We start from the raw sequence: 23772 nt of genomic DNA on the forward strand, positions 1-23772 counted from the left end.
AACCACCCACATCCTCCCTTCCATAACTCCTCCCCATCAGCTCTGGGCCTTCCTGTAACCCCTTCCCATCAGCTCTTCTCAGAATGTTTGCCTAATCCCACCATCCGCCACATAAAACAGTGGGACTGCTCCTTATTCACACCTGAACACTACACCCAAGCACATGTCCCCACATTTAAAACATATACATGCCAAAGGGCATTGCAGGGCAGAAGGCAAGCTCCTGCTTAGTGTGCTGCAAATCAACTTCAACCATTCCAAAATAAAACTGGGTTATTTAAGGCTTTTTTATAAGAATGAATGGTTGATAGATTGAGACTTTATTTTCTTTAAGAGATAGAGTATTGGGGCAGAGAGACACAGCAAGATCTTCCATCTGATGGCTCACTCTCTAAATGTCTGCAGTGGCCTAAGCTGGGACAGGCCCAGATCAGGAGCCTCTTTCAGATCTCCCACGTGGATGGCAAGGTCCCAAAGATTTGGGTCACCTTCAGTTTCTTTCCTAGGATCCCAAAGGAGACTGGAATTGGCAATCTGGTATGGGATGTTGGTGCCACAAATGGCAGCTTAACTCGATGTACCATAACCGCAGCCCCTAACACTGGGATTTTAAAGCACACTTTGGTGACCCAAGTGACTAATTTTATGATCAAGGATCTTTTCAAGAGATCTAAGAAGTGAGATGAGATAGTCTGGGGCCTTGAAGATGCTACGTGTGACTGTGACACACCCTCTTTGCGCTATAATTTATTCATCTACAAAAATGCAGAAGGGTGGAAGTTTGGGCTCAAAGGCCAATTCTCACATCTTGCATCATTCAAGCAGACTGTGGCATTCAGTTCCTCGAATAAGGGCATGGGACAGCTGGAGGATGATTGCTCAAGGCACTCTGCTGCCATCCTGGGTTGGTATTGTCACCCAGAGCCGCACTTTGAAATCCTCCCTCCTGTGTGCTCCAGGCTCAGGCCACAAGCCAATTCCCTCCTGGTAAAGAACCCCAGGATCACTGCCTCACCAAGCAGCACCTGTCAAAGCAACCTGAGCCCAGCACAGTCTATCCCCCAAACACGCCTAAGCCAACCTTCGGGCAGGCCCTTGAGCCCAGCAAAGCTCTTCCCAAGGCCTGCCTAAGTGGAGCTCATTCTGTTAGTTTGCAAAGCACCTCTGCATATCAGCCTATTCTGTCACTCCCTTGTTCATGATAAATGCCTGGCATAAAAACGACCTTCAGAAATGTGTTAAGGCCAGCACCCAGCACATTCAGAGAGGCCTAGGGAAGGTGAGAAGGCTGGGGAACAGTGGAGATGCTCTTCATTACTGTGCATCAAGAAACTAAGGAGAAAGAGTGGGGCTGCCAGGGTGAAGGGAAAAAAACATTGTCAGTTCATTCAGAAGCAGCATGCATGTGCTGACAGCCCTATCTCAGTTGCTGAGCAACGAAGAAAAAGCTTTTCAGAGAGCAAAGGGCTAATTGGACAAATGAACTAATTAGACATTTCCGGAGTCACTGCCTTAAATGACAACAGACTTGGGTGGCCAGTGGTTTGCAGGGGAACAAAAGTGTCTTGTCATTTTTACCTGAGCTGTGGTCCAGCACATCTAGGAAACTGAGGAGGGTGCGAGCCACATTCAAGGTGCCAGAGATGCCACACTTGAAGAGGAAGGTAATGGAGGGACCTCTGCCTGGCAAGGGAAGTTGAACTGAACAACCTTTAAGATCCCTTGCAATTCTTAATATTCAATCAATCATGCACTGTAGGAAAGGGAAGCCAAAAAAAAAAAAAAAAAAAGACGAGTAAATCCCCACTTTGGTACCCTGAAGTGTAAGTTAATAACCTCCGTCCTACACCCTCCTGGGGTGGGGGTCCCTCTGCCGTGTGCAAGCTAGCAAGCAGATTTCCAAGAAAGCCAAGAGCTGGCAGTTGTTACGAGTCTGTGCGGGAAATGATTTGCTGTTGGTTGCCTCTCTCCCTTGCTGTTTTGCTTCCCCCATTGGCTTCCTTTAATTACAGCTGAACCCCACTGGCTGCTCTCATGATAGAGGACCACCACTGTGCAGATCAGGGTGGGGAGAGGAGGAAGCCTGCAAGAGGCACTGCTAGGGGAAAGGGGACAGGCAGAGTAAGAGGAAGGCAGCCACCAGCTGCCAGAGCCACAGGAGAGACACAGGTACAGACTTCCACTTCCGCTGCCAGTGGCAATGTGCTGGACAGCTCTAAGCAAGCCACTGAACCTCTCTGAGTCTTTCTCTTCCTCTTACAAAGTAGAGAGAATGAGCATTGTGGTGGTCTGAGAACAATGCCACATCTCTCCCATTTCTGAGATTCTAAGGATTGCCCATTGTCTACAAAAATAAATGCAATTTGCCTTCAAGTCACCCAACAACTACGGAACTTGGTGACCCCCCATCATGTCTGGCTCTCCCAGTTCCCAGACAAATCCTATTACTTCTCATCTCCCAGCCATTATCCCTCTTGCTCTAACCCTAGAAGCACCAAAACTGAAGTTCAAATTAATACCCAGCTTCAGCTTCTGGGGAAGAACTGGACAGTCTCACCGGAAAAAGCTACCAAGCAGAAAATGAGGCTTAGCCCTAGTGGCACGGCAGCCAAACCTCATGGTCCCGGCCCCTTGCTGGCCTTGCTGGTACAAGTTAAAGAAGTGGGATCCATATCTCTGCAGGTTGGGAGGACTCAGGTCGGTGGGCCCACAGGTGCCCTCTGGCTCAGTCCCTCATCAGCTGTGACCTGGGTCAGGCATTCAATCATGGCTTCATTTCCCTACATTTACACTGACCAGTAACTGCATGGGGTCATTAGAAAGACTGCAATAGCAACCATTCTAAAGGCTCAGCACCTAGCATACCATAAGAGCTCACTAAATATCCATTATTGTTATAAAATTGTGTTACCTTGGGGTTGGCATTGTGGTATAGTGGGTAGAGGTTATCTCTGTAGCACCAGCAACTTACATGGTTGCCAATTCTAGTCTTGGTTGTTCCACTTTCAATCCAGCTCCCTGCTACTGTGCCTGAGAAGGCAGTAAGAAACGGCCCAAGTACATGGGTCCCTGTACCCACATGGGAAACCAGGAAGAAGCTCCTGGTTCCTGGCTTCAAGATTAGCCCAGCTTTGGCTGTTGAGGCCATTGGTAGAATGAACCAGCAAAAGCGAGATTCTCCCCGCTCTTTCTGGTCCTCTCTCCCTCTGTAACTCTACTTTAAAATAAATCTTTCTAAACATATTATTCTAGAAGGAAATAAGCGTTGACCTCTTCACTTCTACCCGGCACTTTGTTCTGGTTCACCCAACCTATCGCCCTCTCAAACTCCATGATGTTCCAAGGTCACTGTTATTAATACAGACTCAGTACTTCCATCTCTGACACTCTGCTGTATTCAGTGGTTTACAAGCTGCATGATCTTGGTGATGTGAACTCTCATCAGCTGTGGAATGGAGCTGGCAATAATCTCCTAATCATAAATTTGCTGTAAGAGGAAAACCAGAAAACACAGTGGGAAGCACCCAAGACACAACGGGCACACCGTAGTGTCAGTATTAAAGCTCCTATGGAAAACTGCTCTTTGGTTCTAATGTGGTCTTGATTTTCTGTTTCTATCTGCAAATACTTAGATTTCAAGTTAATCAAAAGGCCAAGATCAAGTCTGAACTGTTCTTTGTCCGCGATCTACCCACAAGACTGAAGCAAAATTAGGATTTGCTCGTAACATTTTAAAAACTGTTTACTGCAACATTACACACACACACACACACACGCACGCACTCACACATTGTATATATAAAAGAGAAAGCGCCCAAATCCTAAGGGATAGCTCATCATTCACTGCCTTTAATGACAATAAGGAATGTAGGAAATAATTCAACTATAAAGTGTAAGTTTCATGTTTGCAGACAAGTCTCATCAAAAACTCTAGCAGGAAGGAGTGGGTGTTTTGCACAGAGGTGAAGGTGCTGAGTGGGACAACTGCACCCAGGCAAGTGGTTTTGGCCTGGCCCAGTCTGTGTTGTTGTGCCCAATTAGGAAGGGAACTAGCAGATGGAAGATCTCTCTCTCTCTTTCTGTAGCTCTGTCTTTCAAATGAATAGAACTTTAAAAAATCTAAAACTAGGTATTCAGAAATTACCTCAGTTACTTAAAACAAGAGGAAGAGCAGGTGCTCTCATTTATTTCATTTCTACTGTCACCTGCTATTCTTTGAATATGTTTATGCTATCCTCATCCCCTTTAAGGCAAGTTAAAGTAGAACTGGAGCTGCTGCAGGTCCTGACTTGGGTCTCCAGCCAGTGTAAGATCCTTTCTCCCTGCATGGACAGCTCCACACAGGTATTTCACAGCAGGTCTCCTTTGCAGCCCTGGCAATGGGGAACCACAGTGTCACAAGATACAGTTGCCCTCTCCCCTTAAAATATACACCCTCGCCGCAGGGCAAACCCTTTTACAAGAATTTGGGACTGCACAAGTTCTCCTGGTCACATTTTTGGGGGATGGGGGTAATCAGGAAAAGGATGCAGCCAAATCACTATGTGTTTTTTGCACCTTTAAAGTCTCTAAAATACATTCTCTCAGCTATATCTTGAGAGGACATTTGAACCAAAAGACAGACTCTAATTGTGTTTTTAGTCAAAAAACAAAAATAAAAGCCATGTACAGTCCTTCTTGCTTCCCTTCCAAATCATTGCACCTGTATAAGAACAAATACAACTTGCTGACAGCGAGCGAGCCCTTGAACATATGCACACATGTGTAGTTTGCAAAGCCCTTCAAGTACATGGTTTCATTTTGATCCTTGCATCCATTGCACAGATGAGAAGACTTGAGTCTCCGATGTTGATTGACCTGGGGCATTTCATAAACAAGGTAGATAATGAAAGGAAGCCTGGTTTGGTGATTGCAGTTCTGACTACCTTCCTGGGAGTCTGCACTGGACCCAGAATCCTCCAGCAGCACAAGCCAAAGATGTTACCAATTGCAAGCCATCAGCAGGCACCATCCACACGGATCTCACTTCAGCACATGACAGACACTGCCTGATGACTTGCGACATATTCAATGAGATAGGTTACTTCTATAGCAAAGCAAACACCTGAACACTCCCCCAATCCCATCAGCAGATCCATCAGCTCTGCTTGGGGGCAGGTACACACAGCACTCACACCTGTACACACGTGATCTCTTTCACCTTTCTCCATCTCAGTTCCTGAGGAAGGAACACTGGTGAGCTCGTTCTTCCCAGTATCCCACAATCTGCGCCTGCAACATCCTTCACGGAAGCAGGGGAAGTAGCCAAGAATGAGCGTCTCCCTCCACGACTGAGCCACGCTCAGACACGGGCAGTGACAACGGTGTTTCACACATGATAGCCAACTCTGCCACTCCCCTATACCACTGCTTTAAAAATTCATACGTGCACAAGAAAGGAAAGAAAACACAAAACAACACCAGAAGGGAGAAAAGGCAATCTTGAAATGAATTCGACTGCAGAAGTGTATGTTCCTGCAGGCACAGTAGATATTAATAATTCAACAAAATATTACAGTAATTACTATACTTTGCAAAACCACAACAGTGCACTTTAGCACAATTCCTACCAATCTCCCTGCAACTGTCATTTATAAATAAAACACAACCCCCTATATTAAATTTGTTTAACAGCTAAATATTTTATCAGAACTAATATGTTTTTAAATAATCAGTCAAGACCAAGAAAATCCCTGGTTCCACACTTCTCCTCTCTCGAAGTGAAATTCCATCTTCTCAGAACACAAATTGACTTCAGTTCTCACAAGCAAACACCAAGCTTTAGGGCTTGAAGGCCCCTGTTGAGAGACCTGAGGACTACTCAGCTTGAACTCTCTGCTGGAATCCGATTAGGCTGCTGCAAAGAGAATCAGAAGGGAAAAGAGTGAAAGAGTATTTCCTGTGGACCATGAATCCGACCTCCCTCATGTGGTTCCAGTAAAGGAAACCATGAATTGTAAAGCAAGGTGACTGACAAGCAATCACCAAAAAACACCCCGACATCTACCCTGAGCATGGTAGCTGAGGCTAAGAATCTTAAAACACAGATGAGCTCACGTCACGGTGTAATTACCTTTCCCCAAGTTTACTGCATCCCAGCTCTCAAATTCTCTTTTATTTTACCTGCTGTATCAGTTAGCTTTGCCTATAAAAACAGTGAAAAATAAACCACCCAAAACTCTTTCACTTGTTCTCCCAGCCAGTTATTATTCTCACAAATACACCATGCAGTAGCAGACATGGTGGCACAGCAAATTAAGTCACTGCATGCGACACCCACATTCAATATCAGAAAGCAGGTTCAAGACCTGGCTACTCTAAGTTCAGTCGAGCTCCTTGTGTTCTTGGGAAACAGTAGATGGTGCCTCAAGTACCTGCGTTCCTGCCACACATAAGCGAGGCCTGGAAGGAGCTCCTGGCTCTAGCCGGGCCCAGCCCCAGCTGCCGCAGTCATCTGGGAATGAACCAACGGATGGAAGATTCTCTCTCTCTCTTTCTCTCAATGTGTGTGTGTGTGTGTGTGTGTGTGTGTGTGTCTTTCAAATAAGTCAGATATAAATGATGATTGGCATTTCTGCGGGCCACAGTTGGGCCTGGCTGATGTATTGGAATACCTGTATACTCCCTGACTCTCATCCTCCTCCAGAAAGCTCTGGGTGAAGATCTCATGTCTACCGAAGAGGCTTGGCCTCTCAGATAAAAAAACCCATCACAGATTGAGAACTGGCACATAGTCACTTCTACCACTTCTCTCGGCCAAAGCAAGTCACCAAGACAAAACCCATGGGAGGAAGAAAGTCACACGCCACCAACAGAAAGGGTAGCACAAAGGCCCAATACATAAGGAGTTGCAAGGAGTCCATGGGGAACCTGCCAAGTGTCCCTTCAGTGGCCTCCTTCTTAGCCATCCCCATTGCCACCACCCTCAACAGCAACAGTCTTCTCTCTCAGCCCCCAACCTTCTCTCACTGCAACTCCCAGAGATTTTCCATGTGAACTTAGCTGCATCAGCCTCCTCCTTGAGCCTTTCCATGCCTTCCTGGACTCCTGGGGCGCTGCTTGGTCCTCTCTACATCTGTCTTTCTGGTTTCATCTCCATAAGCTCTCAGTCCTGCTGCTCTAGCCACCACACTGTTCCTCCTTCTGTCACTCTCAGACTTCTTGCTCTCTCCTGCCACAGCCATTAGTCACGTGTCCTTAACCCTCTTGGCATGTCCCTTCTTGGTATGCATGCCCTATCTCAGCTTATCTATCTACTTCCCCCACCTGCCTCCCCTCAACTAAGTGTCCCTAGTGAGACCACGGATCATATCCTGTACTCTTCAAGGCTCTGCTCACCAGTACAGACCCAGAGCCCATTCATATCTGGCACTCACACGGTACCCCAGGAGTCTCTGTTGAACACTGAATACTGACGTCGTTTGACAAAGCTACTTCTAAATAATTTAATGAAAGACAAATAAAACTAAATTTTAGGTTGAGTTTTTTTATTAAAATCAATGGCAAATCTCTCTGTGATGTGCTTAATCCCTTCCATTATACTACCAAGTTTGTTTAAATCTTCTTTAAATTCGTTAGCTTTCCTTACAGGGTTGCACATCACTAGCCTAAACAAAATCACAGGTGCTCCATGCTAGGCAGGTCCCTTGCCAACATCCATCAGTTCCCGTGTGAGGAAAGATGAATATAATCCAAAATGTTTAAAGGATACAAAATCAACAAGTAATATGCATATTTCACAGGTCCACATGAATGTGTGAATCACGATTTTTTTTTATCTCTATGTCTAGATATAGTATCAGGCTGATGTGAAAATGAAATAAAATTTTGGACATATCAAAAAAATTTTAATCTACTCCCCAAGTACTAGAAAACCACATGATTTCTGTTAAACCACAGCTCTCTAAGAGTTAAAGGAAATCTAGTATTATTATATCAGGACATTCCCACATATTCCAAGAAAAAAATGACAGTAGGATATAATATAGAAAGATGAAAAGCAACCCGAAAATGAGGAATGGAATCCAAGGAGTGGAATCTAAGATTTAGACACTAATCAAAGAGTAAAATAAATCAAAATCGCAGGATAATAGAAATAGGAATCAATAAACAAAACAACACAAAGTAGAATTTCCCGTCAAAGTATTTTTAAAAAATGGAAATATCTTAGAACTATAGTTAAAAAAAACAGATGTTTCTTCTATTTTAATATTTATTTGCTTTTTTATTGCAAAGTCAGATATAGAGAAGAGGAAAGACAGAGAAAGATCTTCCATCTGCTGGTTCACTCCCCAAGTGCCTGCAATGGCCAAAGCTGAGCTGATCCAAAGCCAGGAGCCAGGAGCCAGGAGATTCTTCCGGGTTTCCCATGCTGGTGCAGGGTCCCAAGGCTTTGAACCATCCTCCACTGCTTTCCCAGGCCACAAGCGGGGAGCTGGATGGGAAGCGGAGCTGCCGGGATTAGAACCGGCACCCATATGGGATCCTGGTGCATGCAGGTCAAGGACTTTAGCCACTAGACTACCATGCCAGGCCTGATGCTTCTTAATTTTTTTAAAGTAAAACAAAGTATCTACATGGAAGGTATATCCCAGCATATCATTTGTGAGCAATGGTTGGTCACAACACAACATCATCTATCAGACTTAAAGCTTAGAATACATCTCATCACGTGCCATAGGTCCAGAGATAGAAGATTAGAATAACAACTACTTCCAATCATGCTACCAGATGTTGTTGCAGATAACAAAATGCATATTTACAACATTTTTATGACTCTTTATTCTCTATAGTTTGATTATATTCATTTCCTAAGTGTACTGAAACTCACATACGGTTTTTGTTATCTCACAAGGCTCTCTGCAATATCTGCCCCACATATGCTGCCTACACACAAACATTCAAGCTTTTGAAGTGTACAGGTTCTGCACACACTGCACCACTATGCATATAATAGAAGAACCCCAACACTGCATAATACATGGAAGGAAGAACAATCAGTGTAAATCAAGTACCAGAATAAATTGCTCTAATATCCAAATTATACTCCAATCTGAGAACCTTATCATATCAGATGTGACTGGAAATAAATTGTGCATCATGCCTAGAATTAAGAATCTGAGTTTAGTATCCTGGCATCATAAGTACCAACGGAAGTGTTGCAAAAATACCAGGAAAAGGCCGACGACGGTAGGGGCTGTATACAGTCAGATTTGCAATGGAAGAATGCCCAGATTCTTAAAGAATAAAGAGGAGGTTAAAATAAACTAACATCTTGAGTTGGTATCACCTCCTATTCTTCCCAAATGCTCCCAGATACAGCATCACATTATTTAAGAATAACATAAAAGGAGCAAATGGGATGGTCCCCATTTTACACATAAAAAGTGGCAGGCCTAATATTACATCCAGTTTGTGCTGAGATGGACCCACATTCATTTATGTAACTCCCTCACTTGATAGATAAGTAAATTGAATCCCTGAAAATTTAAATAACTTAATTAGCATCGTACTAAGCAAACAAATTATGGAATGAAAGTGTGAAAGAATGAATGAAAATACATCTGCTTGAGGTATGACCCAATTTACGCATGCTTAAAAAAGCATTTTCCAATTTCCCAGACCTTCTTCTTACTCATAATGCACCATTTGAAATGCATACACGCACACAATGCTTACTCATAGACTAATAAGCTCTTCATTTCCTTACACCTGAGAAGCAGGCGACTTGCCAGAGTCTGTTCATGTTAAACCAGGAACTCAGATCTAAACAGTTTCAACTCCAAGGCCAACATTCTTTCCAATACATCATGAAACTCTTCACTGATGTTCCCTTGGGCAAGAAACCAAGTGTGAGCTCAGCTATCCCCTACCCAGAGCCCCCTAGGAAAATCCTGAAGATGAAGTAAAAAGGATTCACACACCCTCTCTTTGGCTAAAAAATCATCCGTCAAAGGTGGAGGTCCAAGTTTTAAGCAGACTTTAGATGTCAACATACCCCAGAGTAAAGTGGGCTCCTTGGCCAGTTAGACATCATTAGGAAGTTATGTGTCTCCTCTTCCAAGGGCTGACGCTCCTTACTTGCCATTCAACACCACCTGGTCTGAGCTCCTTTGTTTTCAAGGTGCCAACTGCAAAAGAAGACTATCTCCAAACTAGAACCAAGGATCTCATCTCCCTCTTCAAACCTAGTGTCTAGAATGGCAAGGTTCAATGCAGGATTTTAGAAGAGGATGAGAAAAATCCCAGACTTACAGCAATTAATTTTATGTGTCAATTTCACTGGGATACAGGATGTCAAGATATTTGGCTACATGTTTGTTTTATTCCATGTGTGTCTCTGAAGATGTTTGTGACTAAAACCTGAGTTAGTAGACTGAACAAAGCAGACTGCCCTCTCCAATATGGATGGCTCTCATCCAATCCATTGAAGACCTGAATAGCATTAAGAGGCAGAATAAGAGAGAAATCTCTCCACCTGCATTCAAACTAGGGCACCAATGTTTCCCGGCCTCTGGAAATGGACTCAGCCTGGAATCTACGCCATCAGTTGGCTTCTAAGGCCTTCAGGCCCACAGCACTGGCTCTCCCGGGTCTCCAGCTTGCCAACTACAGATCTGTGAATTCTTGGCCACCATAACCTCATGAACCATTCTTGATAATAAATCTGAATCTATGCACAACTGGTTCTATTTCTCCATAAAACCCAAATAAATTCACTTGGAAATAACCAAAATGTTTTCGTTGGGGTTCTTCCAAAGGCATGTCGTGAAACAATGGTTTCATTTCAAGCCATTTATTTGGAAAGTGATCCCAGGAAATACCAATCCAGAAAGGAAAAATGAAATTGAGAAGGAAGGCAGAGAGTAAAGCAAGCAAGGTGGCATTATGAATACCTGTAGCTTAAATGATTTGGGGACTGTGGAAAAGAGTGGTAAGAAACAAGTCCCGGGCCCGGCGCGGTGGCACAGTGGTTAAGGTCCTCGCCTTGCACGCCCGGGATCCCATATGGGTGCCAGTTCTAATCCTGGCAGCCCTACTTCCCTTCCAGCTCCCTGCCTGTGGCCCGGGAAAGCAGTCGAGGACGGCCCAAAGCTTTGGGACACTGCACCCGCGTGGGAGACCCAGAAGAGGCTCCTGGCTTCGGACCAGCATAGCATCGGCCGTCGAGCTCACTTGGGGAGTGAATCATCAGACGGAAGATCTTCCTCTCTGTCTCTCCTCTCTGTATATCCGCCTTTCCAAAAAAAAAAAAATAATAAAAATAAATCTTAAAGAAACAAGTCCCCTAGGACAATGAAGCAGGGATCTCATCTATTTTATTTTTATTTATCTCATCTATTTTATTTCCATTAGCCATTTATCCCTACTCCATGACAGGTATTCATGCCCTGACTGTTCTAGCCTGCATCTACAGTCACAGCAAACTCCGGCAGCTGGAGAGCTGTTGAGCAGAGTTCCTGGCATTGGTGGTTGGAGGTCAAGCCAGCATTTGAAACAAAAACTATGGATAAGGCATCAGTACCTGTGCTACAAACAGAGACATGCAACCTAGTCCTTCTCTCATCTAAGTAGATTTATTATTCATAAATAAAACAGTCTCATAGTAGACCCTTTAACACTCATTATCACAACAACCCTATATATCCAGTATTGTTCCCATTTTTTAGCCAGCTCAGGCTTTAAAGAGATGTGTTCAAGATCACTGTTCATAACAGGAAAGATATTTCAGAATTTCCAGAAATCTTCCAGTTAAAAGCATGCTGGTCTGTTATGAAAGTTTGGAGAACTCTCCTGCTTAGATTTGGCCCTGGCTGGTGGGCACAAGAGCTGAATTTGGGGTCAGGACAGGACAGGCCAGGCTGCAGTACCCATCAGCATACGTGTCAGGTCCCTGGGCAGGCCAGGCTAGGCCAGTCCACAGCACCTGCTGGCAGGTATGAAAGCCAGAACAGGGCGCAGGCCAGGCCAGCTTGGGCCAAAATACCCACCAATTCGCCTTAGGGCTGACACTGGGGACTGTGCAGGCTGGGCTAGGCTGCAGCACTCACTGGTGAATACCAAGAAGAAACAGGCCATGACAGAACAAGACACAGTGCACACGGGCACATGCAATACCCAAGACCTGGTAGGGGGTTGGGGGGCTCCCCTGCTGGGCAACTGCTGCCACTGGTGAGCATGAGAGCTGGGACTGGAAGCAGACCAGGCAGGGTAGGGCTATAACACCATTGACCTGTATGTGAGCTGGTTTGGGAGCAGCCAGGCTAAGCAAGACAAATACATCCGGCAGCACACGTAAAAGCTAAAATACAGGCTGGCCAGGCTCTACTGTAGGATCCACTGGCAACTGGCAGCTGGGTGCAAGTTGTGTCATTAGACCACAGTATCCCCCGGAAAGTGCAGGACCTAGAGCTGAGAGCAGGCCTAGCAGGAAAAGTGTGAGAGCTGCTCTGCTGGACTGCAGTTCCTGTAGGTGAGCCTGAGAACCAGGGCTGGGAGCAGGACAGTCTGGACAAGGTGGCAGCACCCACTAGCATACATGTGGGCTGCGTAGTGGGGTGGGGTGGGCTGAGCTAAACCCCAGCACCCACAGGTGTACAGACAAGCCAGATCAGATGTGGGACCAATCAGACTAGTCTGCTGCACTTCCCAGTTCATGCAGGAAATGGGGCTGTGGATGGGCCTAGTGGGGGTTTCTTGGGATTGCCCCAACTAGGCTGCAATTCTTGCTGGTGTGGATAAGGGCTAGGTTTGTGGCAGACTGGGTTGGGCTGGGCTGCAGCTCACATTTGTTTGCACAGGATATGGATGAAGCTGGGGACAGAACCGGGCAGGCAACTGCAACCACCATTGTGTATGTAGGCTGATTCAGGTGAAAGATTAAACTAGACCCCACAGCAGCCGGCACATGTAGGAGTCAGGTCTGAGATCACCCCAGGTGAGATTTTTGGGGGATCCCTCAACTGGATGATTAATCTCAAAACTCTGACCACAGGGAAAATCATAGGGTTTGTGGGTGACCTTGGAGTGTACGTGTCAGGACTGGGACTCCTCAGTTGCTGATGCCTATGCAGTAGAAAACATGCCCAAATGCAGATGGGAGACACAACACCCAGCTCATTTAAGCCTGAAGAGGACGTCAAGTGCCACCCTGGAAGACTGGACAACTCTCCTGGCCAAGTTTTGGCAGCAAGTGTCTAGGTGAGTAGATACACTAGGATAAACTCTGCCAACCAATAGACCTTGGAGGAATTTTCTAAACCTTGGGGCAATGAAACCAACAGCATCTCAGAACTGTCAAAACTACTCAGGCAGGGCCCTGCAGCGTGGCCTAGCGGCCAAAGTCCTCGCCTTGAACGTGCAGGGATCATACATGGGCACCGGTTCTAATCCTGGCAGCTCCACTTCCCATCCAGCTCCCTGCTTGTGGCCTGGGAAAGCAGTCGAGGACAGCCCAAAGCCTTGGGTCCCTGCACCTGTGTGGGATACCCGGAAGAAGTTCCTGGCTCCTGGCTTCAGATCGGCATAGCATTGGCCGTTGCGCTCACTTGGGGAGTGAATCATCGGATGGAAGATCTTCCTCTCTGTCTCTCCTCCTCTCTGTATATCTGACTTTCCAATAAATAAATAAATCTTAAAAAAAAAATACTCAGGCAATATCTTTGGAACACTCTTGTCCATATCAAGGTTTATAAGATGGCATCAAGTGGGTATCATCTTAGATGCAGTCTGGTAGCTGAAAAAAGCACCCTCCTTACTCCTCCCCCTCCCCACCCCACCCCACCCCATCCCATCCCACAGATCAAAGTGGAGCATTTGTCCCACCCACCTTCTTCCATGATTGGACCCTACCCACCCTAGTCAGGGTCCCCATGGCATCCATCCTTGTCAACTATGTGAACAACATTAAAAATAAAATCAATTTTTTTAAAAAAGGCGATGGGGACTAAGCTTGATCATCCCTTCCAGCTGCATCTACAGATAGTCTTACTGAACTCCAACAGCCAAGTGGACATGTATCTTTTGCATTTTCCAACTTTTTTTTTAATCTACTTCATTGAGGCCAGCACTGTGGCTCAACATGCTAAACCTCCGCGTGCAGGTGGCAGCATCCAATATAGGCACCAGTTCTAGTTCTGGATGTTCCATTTCCCATCCAGATGCTGGTTTGTTGCCTGGGAATGGTCCTCAGGATCCTGCAACCACTTGGGAGACCCGAGGAAGCTCCTGACTGCACAGCAGCTTAGCTACAGCTGTTGTCACCATTTGGGAAGTGAACCAGTGGATGAAGATTCTTTCTCTTATCTGTCTCTCCTCTCTGTAAATCTGCCTTTCAAATAAAGATAAATGCTTTTTTTTCTCAATGCACTCCCTTTTTTCTGCAAGAGAAGGTTAACAGATCCACCCCTGTTGTCAATTGGCTGTTTACCTAAGGATTGCCAAATAATCCCTCCCACAACGCATTTCCATGCTACTTACTTTTTCTCCTCTTCTCTCCCTTGGGATAATTCCTACTGCAGCTCTTCCCCTCCCCCCCCCCTATAATTTCATCCTATTCATTTTCACTTCTTTCTCAGGACAACACTCCCTCTAGTGTCTGTGTAGGGATCTCAGGTTCCATTCTTGGTGCATAGGGTTAAGGCAAAGAGAAAACCCAAGCCTGTAACTCGGCAGGTATCGATGCCAGCTACACAGTTAATGGATCTGGCCAATGTGATGAGCCTGGAGCAGAAACCGCACGTGTTCCATAGATACTTCTGGCCACAGTCTTCCCACTTCACATCAGGCACAAACTCAGAGCTAGGATTTGGAGAGAAGGGAAAGAGTGCCGAGCTCCAGCCTATGATGTCAGTGTAGGTGAGCCTTGAGTGCCACCGAGTTTGACTTTCCAGTAGCCACAGCATCCCAGAGCGTTCCTGTAGACTTCAAGCTACACACGTCAGGCTCAACACGGTAGCTCAGCAGCCGAAGTCCTCACCTTGCCTGTGCCGGGATCCCAGGTGGGCGCCAGTTCTAATCCTGGCCCAGCTTCCCATCCAGCTCCCTGCTTGTGGCCTGGGAAAGCAGTCGAGGACAGCCCAAAGCTTTGGAACCCTGCACACATGTGGGATACCTGGAAGAGGCTCCAGGCTCCTGGCTTTGGATCAGCGCAGCTCTAGCTATTACAGCCACTTGGGGAGTGAATCACAGGACGAAAGATCTTTCTGTCTCTCCTCATCTCTGTATATCTGACTTTGCAATAAAAAAACAGTAATTTTTTTTTTTAAGACAAAGCTACATACTTCACTCGCTGCCTTCAGGAAGTCTCCCATGATTAGCTGTGAGGTATGACCACAGATGCCCAAAGTGAGATCACCTACTCCTCATTTTTCTGGATTCCTTAACCCCCATACAAAGTCCTAAAACAAATGTTCAATACAGTCATCATCAATTCCATGTTTTCCTGTTACACTAGGTTTTCTTGCCAGCATGTGCCACACAACAGGACAGGGTGCATAAAGCCACAGGCACAGGGTTCCTGACCAACAGCCTTGAAAGTCTGGTCCCACCGTGCTGCGGATCCCTCTCATCTCAACCAAGCAAAGATGACTTCCTCTGCTCACAGCAGGGGCATAATAACAGAAAGCTATTTACACTACCCTGAAATTCTCAGACTTCATTTCTTTCTCTCAATTTACTATAGCACATTTATTAATGTACTATAAAGAAATTCATTTCCATAAATAATTAAACCCAAACTGCACTGATCAAAATAAATGAGCAAAATGTTCCTGGTGATGCAATCTGACTTGATTTATTTAGTATTTCAAATAATGAGGTGATGCACAAGAGGCCTCCATAAATAACAGTAAGACACAGGTCACCCCACAGCAACGAGCTTGTTTCTTACTGTCGGAAGCGCAAGGTGGGTGGCAAAGAAGATGTGGGCCACAAGCCCAGAACAAAAAGGCAAGAATCAGTTCCTAGGTCTCCCCAGCTGATTCCATACATTTCCATCCTTGGCTTCAGTCTGCATGACCTATAAAATGGGCAGCACCCTTCCTTGTGGAATGAAAACACATAGCTACTCCTGAAAGGAAAATGCTCTGTTTACCCCAAAAACAAAGGGAGAAATGTGGGTACAAGCAGAAACCAGCTATTCTGAGAGCACTTGGATCCACACCACAGGCTGCCATGTTTCTCTGGGAGCCTCACATTCCATGTCTCCAGGATAAGGGATTTGATGAAGACAACTCCCCCAGTGTGCATCCAGCCTTGACGCTGTGTGCGCTGACATGCCTGTGGGAGATCCCACGGGGAGCCTCTCTTCCCAGAGCGCATAGCCTGGAACAATCACTCGACAATTAAGCACATATCACCCTGTGGCACCTGTCCTGCTGGCATGTATGATTTAACTTTATAGAAGAACAGCGTCACAGCCACTGTAAAGGCCCAAGGTCAGCACTGTCCTACCCTTGCCTGTCTCCCTCCATCATACCCCTCCAAACCCCCAGCGCCAGGACAATGTCATGTAATAGGAAATACTTCGCATGGACAAATCACGTGAGGATCCATGTGATCTCTGTGTTGCACACAAAGTCAGGACCACTAACTACATTTCATGGCTATATTCTTACTGAGGGAGGTAGAAATCTATCTGAATCGCATGCTAAACTCCACATGTGGAATATTAACGCAGGCGTATAATTCAATGCTACTGAGAAATTATCTGTGGAGAGGTGATGAGTGGAGATGCTTGGCATAGCAGTTTAAGACACCACTTGGAACACTAACATTCATATTGTATTTGGGTTGGAATCCTGATTCTGCTCCAAATTCCAGTTTCCTGCTAATACATGAACTGGTAGGTAACAGGTGATGGTTCAATTCCTTGAGTCACTTCCAACCACATGGAAGGATAAGATTGAGTTTCCAGCTCCTGGTTTTGGCATGGCCTAGCCCCAGGTGTTGCAGGTACTTGGAGAGTGAACCCAAAGGATGAATCAATCAATCTGCGTGTGTGTGTGTGTGTGTGTGTGTGTGTGTGTGTGTGTGTGTGTGTGTGTCTAGCTCTCCCTCCTGGTCATGCTTTGTATATCTCTAGCAAATTTCACTTAAAAATTTAAATTGTAAAAGTTAAAATGATCACTCCCTTCCTGCCCTCCCCCTGCACTTAAGACCTGGTCCAACTTTCCAGACTGCTCAGTATTACAGCAGCATCCTGCACATGGCAAAGCACACTTGAGAAAAGCAGATCTCATGCTCTAACACAGAGTGGTGGAGGCATTTTAATGATTTCATCCCTCATCCTCAAAACACTCAACAACAAAAGAGTAAAATAACCAAGTGCTAAATTCAATATGAGCAAACATGTGATGTACTCTATAAATTCTATAAATAACTAGGAAAAGGAGAAATCAGTGCTTCCAGGGGAGATTCCAGAGTCACTGTTTAAACCTTGAACTGAGCCATCAACAAAGAGTACATTTCCAAATACAGAAAGACATGTATGTTGTCTTCAAACTGAGGCCACCTCAAAAACAATGACTTAGAGTCAAGAAAGGACTTGGGGACAATGAAGAGGCTTCCTTGTCTTGGAGAAGGGGAGCTATTCAGGGAACAGTCAGACCCAAGATTGGAGCAGCAGACCCAAGACACACACAGAGAAAGGCCTTGAATGCTAAATGGCTTTGGATTTGAGTTCAAGAAGCCAAATGCATACAAACAGAAGCCAGAATGTATACAGCCAAGATGAAATGTAAATGAACAGAACCTAGCACCTAAGGTAGAGCCCCTCCCCTCCACAAACGGCCAACAAAGTTAGCTGCATCCAGGCCTGGCTCCCAATAATCCACAACCCAGAGAAATAAACACAGTTCACCAAATTCCATCAGCCTCCAGGGCCAGTTCTGCTTCCCAAAAGTGGGCCCTCACATACTACCCTTTCTCCACAAGACATCTTTTTCCCCTAAACTTGCAGCATGATCACCCTGTAAAAGAAGCATTTCAACCCAGCCAAGAAACCAAAAGAAGGTAGCAATCAGCAAAGAAGCAGGCAGGCTAAGCCACAAACCCAGAAGACCCAAAGGACCAGCACCAGGCCTAGGATAAACCACTTCCTCCAGACAAACACTCCCATCTCAGCACACCCAGCTCAGTCTCACCTCTTGATCAATGCCCAGAGATCTTCCAGTTCTACAATTCCTCACTGCCAACAGGCGACTGACACAGATTGGGAGACAGGCAAAACTCCATTCTCACCCCTGAGTCTTCTTGCTCCTATTGCTACCAATCACCACTTTGCTGAAATCCGGCACAGCTGCAGAAGTGGGTATCCTGTGCCAACCACAAAGCAAGTCCCTACCACTGCATTAAATCATATCTCCCAATTAAGGAGTTTTCAACTTCTGTTCACCTTGGAGATCACTGCAGGCCCTGGTATGCAAATTGCACCCTGTGAACCAGCCACCAGAGCAAGGCAAGCTAGACAAATAGCCCATATGCACCCCCTCCTCTCCTCAACTCACCCCACATGAGTTGACAGTGACCAGGAGCAATTAGTGCTGTTAGATCCCTATGCATTTCACAGGCACAACTCAACTGAGATGGCCTTCCTTGTAATATTAATTAAAAATAGATTCTCTCTCTCTTTTTTTTTTGGCAAAGCCCTTAAGAATGGCTCCTGTCGCAGGCAGGCTTCTTTATTAAGCCTCTGAAAAGGCAAAACGCATTAAGATATTGTGACACCGAGACTAAGAAGAGAGATGATGAAGGCTAGGCAATCCAGCCAAAAGCTGCTTGAAAAATCTGTTGGGGGAGCCACAATTAGATGCTCCAGTGAGTGAAATACAATTAATCTGATCAAATCTGTCACTATTTTGCACATTAAGAGTAAATATTTTAGAGCACAGTCCAGCTGTGTTGATGCAGGGTAGGGAAATCCTGCTTGGGGGATCTGAGTGTTAGACCCTGGAACGTACTCGGGGAGGGGGATCTGGCAGGAACCTGGACTCATTAGCATCTTCCTTCATCATCAAGTGCAGCATCAGGCACATTAATTGAAAACTACCTGGCAAGACACTCCAAGCAGGCATACTGCAGCAGCCTACGAATCACTGGACAGCTGAAAAGGAGGGGGTGGGCAGCTACGAGAGAATGCAGCATCCTCACCTTGGCACAGGACCGGTGGGGAGTGAGGAGGGAGCTCAAGGGCTGATCCAAGGTGGGGCCTGCCCAATTTTCCCTCTCCAGAGCCACCTGCCATCTCACTGAGCAAGCGAGCAGAGCTCTGCCTTCATCTGAAGGAAAAGGACAGAATAATGTGTTTTTCTGTTTCCCTGTGAGCCACGGGGACTGGGCTCCCCCTGGGTGTTTGCAAAACACTCTCTAACCCATTAATCACCAGGATCCCAGCTGAAGACAAGTAGAGAGCAAACGCAAACAGCAGATCGCTCCTCCAAAATGCAGCTTCCAAGGCCACGTCCACTCGCTCCCACCCTAGAAACCCGTTAAAGCAACGTGGGCAGAGGCAGAACCCAGACTTGACACTCCACTCCTGATTTCCTCAGCCTCAACTCTGCTGACTGCCCCTTCTGCCGCCCTGCCCCAAGCCCTCCCACCCTGGTTCAGAGACCACAGGAAATACCTGCCCTCTGCATCCCCGGCACACAGGCTGCACAAGTGGGGCGACATGAAGGAGCATGGCTCCCATGTCCAGCTACAAACCCCTGATGATAATTCAGTTTGTGGTTTTATGGAAGGCTGAAAACTCTTTCAAAAAAGAGCTGAGGCAACGAAGTTTGCCAAGGCTTCCGAAGAGAGAACAAGGAATCTGGCATTGGGTTAAAGCAGCAACTAGCAATCGTTCTGATGGATGCGCTTAACACTTCAGAGGCCAGAGTTAAGAGGAAATTCTTTTTCCCTGGTCAAAAAGCCTGGTGTAGGCCCCAAGTTCTCAGCCTGGGGGGCATCTCCCTCCACTTTGACAGGGAAGGGGAGGGCCACAGGAACACATGGCCAGGGCTGCTTTAACTGAAGTCTCTTGGAAGACATGGACAAGTTCACATGGAGGCTTCACAGAGTTTCACAGACCTGACCACCAATGTGCCTCATTCCCCAGTCCTGCTGACCAAGGAGGGTCAAAAGAGGTTGGTGCAGCCCAGGGTCTAAGAGGCGACAGTCCCTCCCCTAGGCTGTGGACAGGGAAACTGGACTTGCCCGCCTTCCCACCTGCCTGCATTGACCTACCCACAAGCACAGCCAGAAAGTCTCAGGCAGCTGCCACCACGGACTCCACAGCCAACGGGGCCAGTGCCCCTGCCCTCTGGCCCTGTTTGTCTCGGGAGTCATTTCCAGAAGGGGCACAGGTCAGGCAAGCCCCTCACTGCCTCTCCTGCTCAGCCGTCCCAAGGATAGGCAAAGGGAATTTAGCTCTTACTTGCAGGAAACATATTCTCTAGCAGGCTAACTGTACTCACAAACGATCTTGGAAATCAAAGCAGAAACAAAAAGAAAACTCTTCACACAGAGCGGATTTATGCTGTGCAAATGTGGCAGTCCTAAAGCCACAGGTACTGAGGACAGCGCTCCTCCCAGGATGCACTGCTGCCACACATCCTATCCATCCTCCTCACTGAGGACAGCAACACACACACACACACTACTGCTAATTAGCCAACGGAAATGAAGTTGGTATTCGCACGAGCCCTGCTGGTAGAAGACACACACACACACACACACACACATTGATCTGAGGGCTAGGAACTCCTCACCCTGGCCACCCTGATGCCCAGAGCTGCCCAGCTGGAGACCATGGTGGTCCTCCAAGGTAGATGGACCCATGCCAATGAGCTGCTCATGAGCTGAACGCCACATCTTGGAAGGCAGCAAATGCCAGCCAGGCTGGGCTCCCTGTGTGGCAGATCCTCAAAGCCCAGGAAATGTGCACCAGACTATTTAAGCTGCTGGCTTTCTTGTCACTCGTGAAGGAAACTGGGATACCCCAGGCTCTGGAATATTACGGTGAGAATTTCCCAGGGAAATCTTTCAAATACTAATGGTGAGAATGGCAAGGTGGAGAGAAGGAAGGAGTGGGGAGGTGGGGTCAGTGCTTCCTGTCGAATGAGTTTCCCAAAGCCGCTCTCTCACCCCATTCTCTGCTCGCAGCCCTGCTCTGCCCAACACCAGCTTTTTATTGGATTCAGGGGGGAAAGGGGGGATCTTGGCAGGGTGGCCGAAGTGGCGCCCTGAGGGAAGAAAGTAGGGTTGGGGGGGGACTGTGGGAGTCGGAGAAGCCTCCTCTTGGGGCGGATGCTCTGGGGAACTGGGGACCGACCCTGAGGGTACGGGCTGCAGGCGGGTGGGCCCTGCAGCTGCCCCAGCGGGCAAGGCTCAAAGCCTGATACCCCAGTGCCAAGCACCCAAGTTCCTGGGATGAGCCCAAGGGCGCCACCTCTCGGGACAGCGGCGAGAGGTGGCGCAGGGGGTGGTGAGGTGCGCTGGAAGCACAGGGACCCAACTCCACTCCAAGTCATGCGTAGCACAGGACGCAGTGGCGCGGGAGCCAGCTTTCCGCTCACTTACCAGTGCTTGTGCTGGCGTGAGAGTGGAGTGGGGTGGTATCCCGCTCACGCTTTAAACTTTGTCACTGCCTCACTCACAGCTTTCCATGGCAACGGCCAGCGCTCTGAAGGGCAAACGGAGGCTATCTGAAGGCTAAGTGTTGAGCCCTCTTGCCCCACCCTGCAGCCAGGGCTAGGGAACTACGCGCTTGGAGAGAATCCCGGTGTGGAAACCCCGAGGCAGGCAGGAAAGAGGGGTGCCTCCATCCCGCAGTGCTGGGGGCTGGGGGCGGGGATGTGAGGGGGTGCCCTGCATGGGAGCCCATCGGGGTAGCTGGCAGCTCTCTCCCCATTCCTGTCTATGTCCCCAAATCAGGAAAGCGACTTGTCCAAGCCGAGCACAGGAGACGGCGGCCAAGCCCCGGAGTGTCCAGCGAGCCATCCACTCAGCCTCTCCAACTAACTCCGCTAACCTGGTAGGGGTGTGAGGCGAGCACAAACCCGTCCTCTCCCCCTCAACCCCTCGTTCACCTAGGCGCCCCAGCTGTCGGCCAGGACCCCCTCCCCGCTAGCCAGGTCTGTTCCTGGCTCCTGTCCCCTGCTGCCAGGTGGGTACTCACGCTGCTGTTGTGTCCCGACCAGTGCACCATGGCTTGGTTGTGTGCCGAATCCCCGGTGAGCGCGAAAGAGGTGCTCGGCAGCCGCAACTCCTCAGCCGTCGGCCCCCCGGCCCGCGGCGCCTTCACCTCCTCCCGGGAACCCTTGGCCGTGGGGCGGCTTCCTTTGGAACCGTCGGCTGGAGCAGTAGCCCAGGCGTCCGCGCGCTCCAGGCTGCCGGGGGGCTGAGCCCGGCGAGTCCTCCTCCTCGCGCCGCCAGGCTTGTCGGGCGCCGGGACGCGCTGGCCCCTCCGAGCGCCTGCCGACGTCCCCGCCGCTTCCAGCCGCACCGCACGGCCGCTGCCGCCCGGCTGGGACAGCAGCCCCGGTCTGGGTCGGCGCCCCAGCGCGGCGGCAGCTGTCGGCGCTGTCGCCAGTTCCTCCGGCCACTGGCTCGCCACTGCCCGCGGCGTGAGAGGAGCCGACGACGACGCGGCTGGCCGGGAAGCCGGGGCCGCAGGGCGTCCAGGACCGCCCGCCGTGCCCCAAGTGATCTCGGCGCCGGCTAGGACCCAAGTCGAGAGGAGTAGGAGTCCCGTCCGGGCGAGGGGCGCTCCCGGCCAGCCTGCCGGGCGCTCGGTGCGCGCCGCCTCCATCCCGCTGCGGCTACTACCACGGCTCGGGCTGCCGAGTGTGTGGCGCCCGCCGAGGTGCGGGTCGGACGCGGGCTATGTGCGCGCGCCGGCGAGTGAGCCAGTGAATCCGGGGAGTGGGGAGGGGGCGGCCGGGAAGGAGGTGGCTCCGGCTGGCAAGCCTGGCCGGTCCTCTCCCGCTCGCCTCCTTGCTCCTTAGCTCGCTCTCTGGTCCAGAGGGTGTTTCCAAACCCCAAGGAAAATTAACAAATGCTCCTTCCGTGCTTTTTGGTCCTGAAAACAAGATTCTCTCCGAATCTTCCCCCACTGAGCTCCTCCCGAGATTTTTATAAAAAAGAGAGAGAGAGAGAGAGAGAGGAGTTTGAAGGTAATAAGAAAATCCTCTTCTAAAATGGGAAAATCCAGCCGGATCCAGGGGGTGGAGCTGGCCACGGACCCCAATCCTGAGTCTCCTCGAAAACCGACCTCCAACCTGCTCCCGGAGAAGAGTTGGGAGCCGCTTTGCCGCCTCAGGGATTTACTCTTCGGGCCCGGCGCGGGGGTGCGGAGGGAGGGGCGGGGAGGGGGCTCAGGAGATGGCGCGGGGCGGGCACGGGGGTCCCGCGGGAGGCGGGAGAGGAGGAGTTAGGTGTTTTCAGCGCCAAGTGTTCGCGTTCCGGAGCGGAGAGGAAGCCCGAGCGGGCAGGCGGCGCGCGCTGAAGCCGGGCGCGGGATGGAACCAGGGCTTGGCTCGCGGCTTCGGGCCGCCCCCCACTCCACTCCGCCAGGCCTGCGCCCCCGCCCCGTGCGGGGGCGCGGGGAGTGCGTGCGTGCGCGTGCGTGCGCGGGCGAGAGCAGAGGGGTGCCCCCGGGGCTGGGGACCGGGCCGAGCCAGCTGGGGGGGGCGGCTCGAAGCGTGCGCGTTGGCATGAGCGTGTGTGAGCGGAGGGGCGGGGAGCGCGCGC

General features: G+C 48.8%; 1 protein-coding gene across 1 annotated transcript in view; it reads right to left on the reverse strand.

Annotated features, from left to right (window-relative positions):
• The window catches only part of SORCS3 (sortilin related VPS10 domain containing receptor 3), a 546072-nt gene extending 523105 nt beyond the window's left edge, over window positions 1–22967 (reverse strand). Inside the window, exon 1 of the mRNA XM_040991786.1 lies at window positions 22199–22967. Coding sequence (XP_040847720.1) covers window positions 22199–22831 — 633 coding nt within the window. The 5' untranslated portion in view covers window positions 22832–22967. The remainder of the gene's footprint in view (window positions 1–22198) is intronic.
• Between the last annotated feature and the right edge of the window lie 805 nt (window positions 22968–23772).

Source organism: Ochotona curzoniae, unplaced genomic scaffold (genome assembly GCF_017591425.1).
Source record: "Ochotona curzoniae isolate NIBS_2020 unplaced genomic scaffold, NIBS_Ocur_1.0 contig_66, whole genome shotgun sequence".
NCBI classification, from domain to species: Eukaryota; Metazoa; Chordata; class Mammalia; order Lagomorpha; family Ochotonidae; genus Ochotona; species Ochotona curzoniae.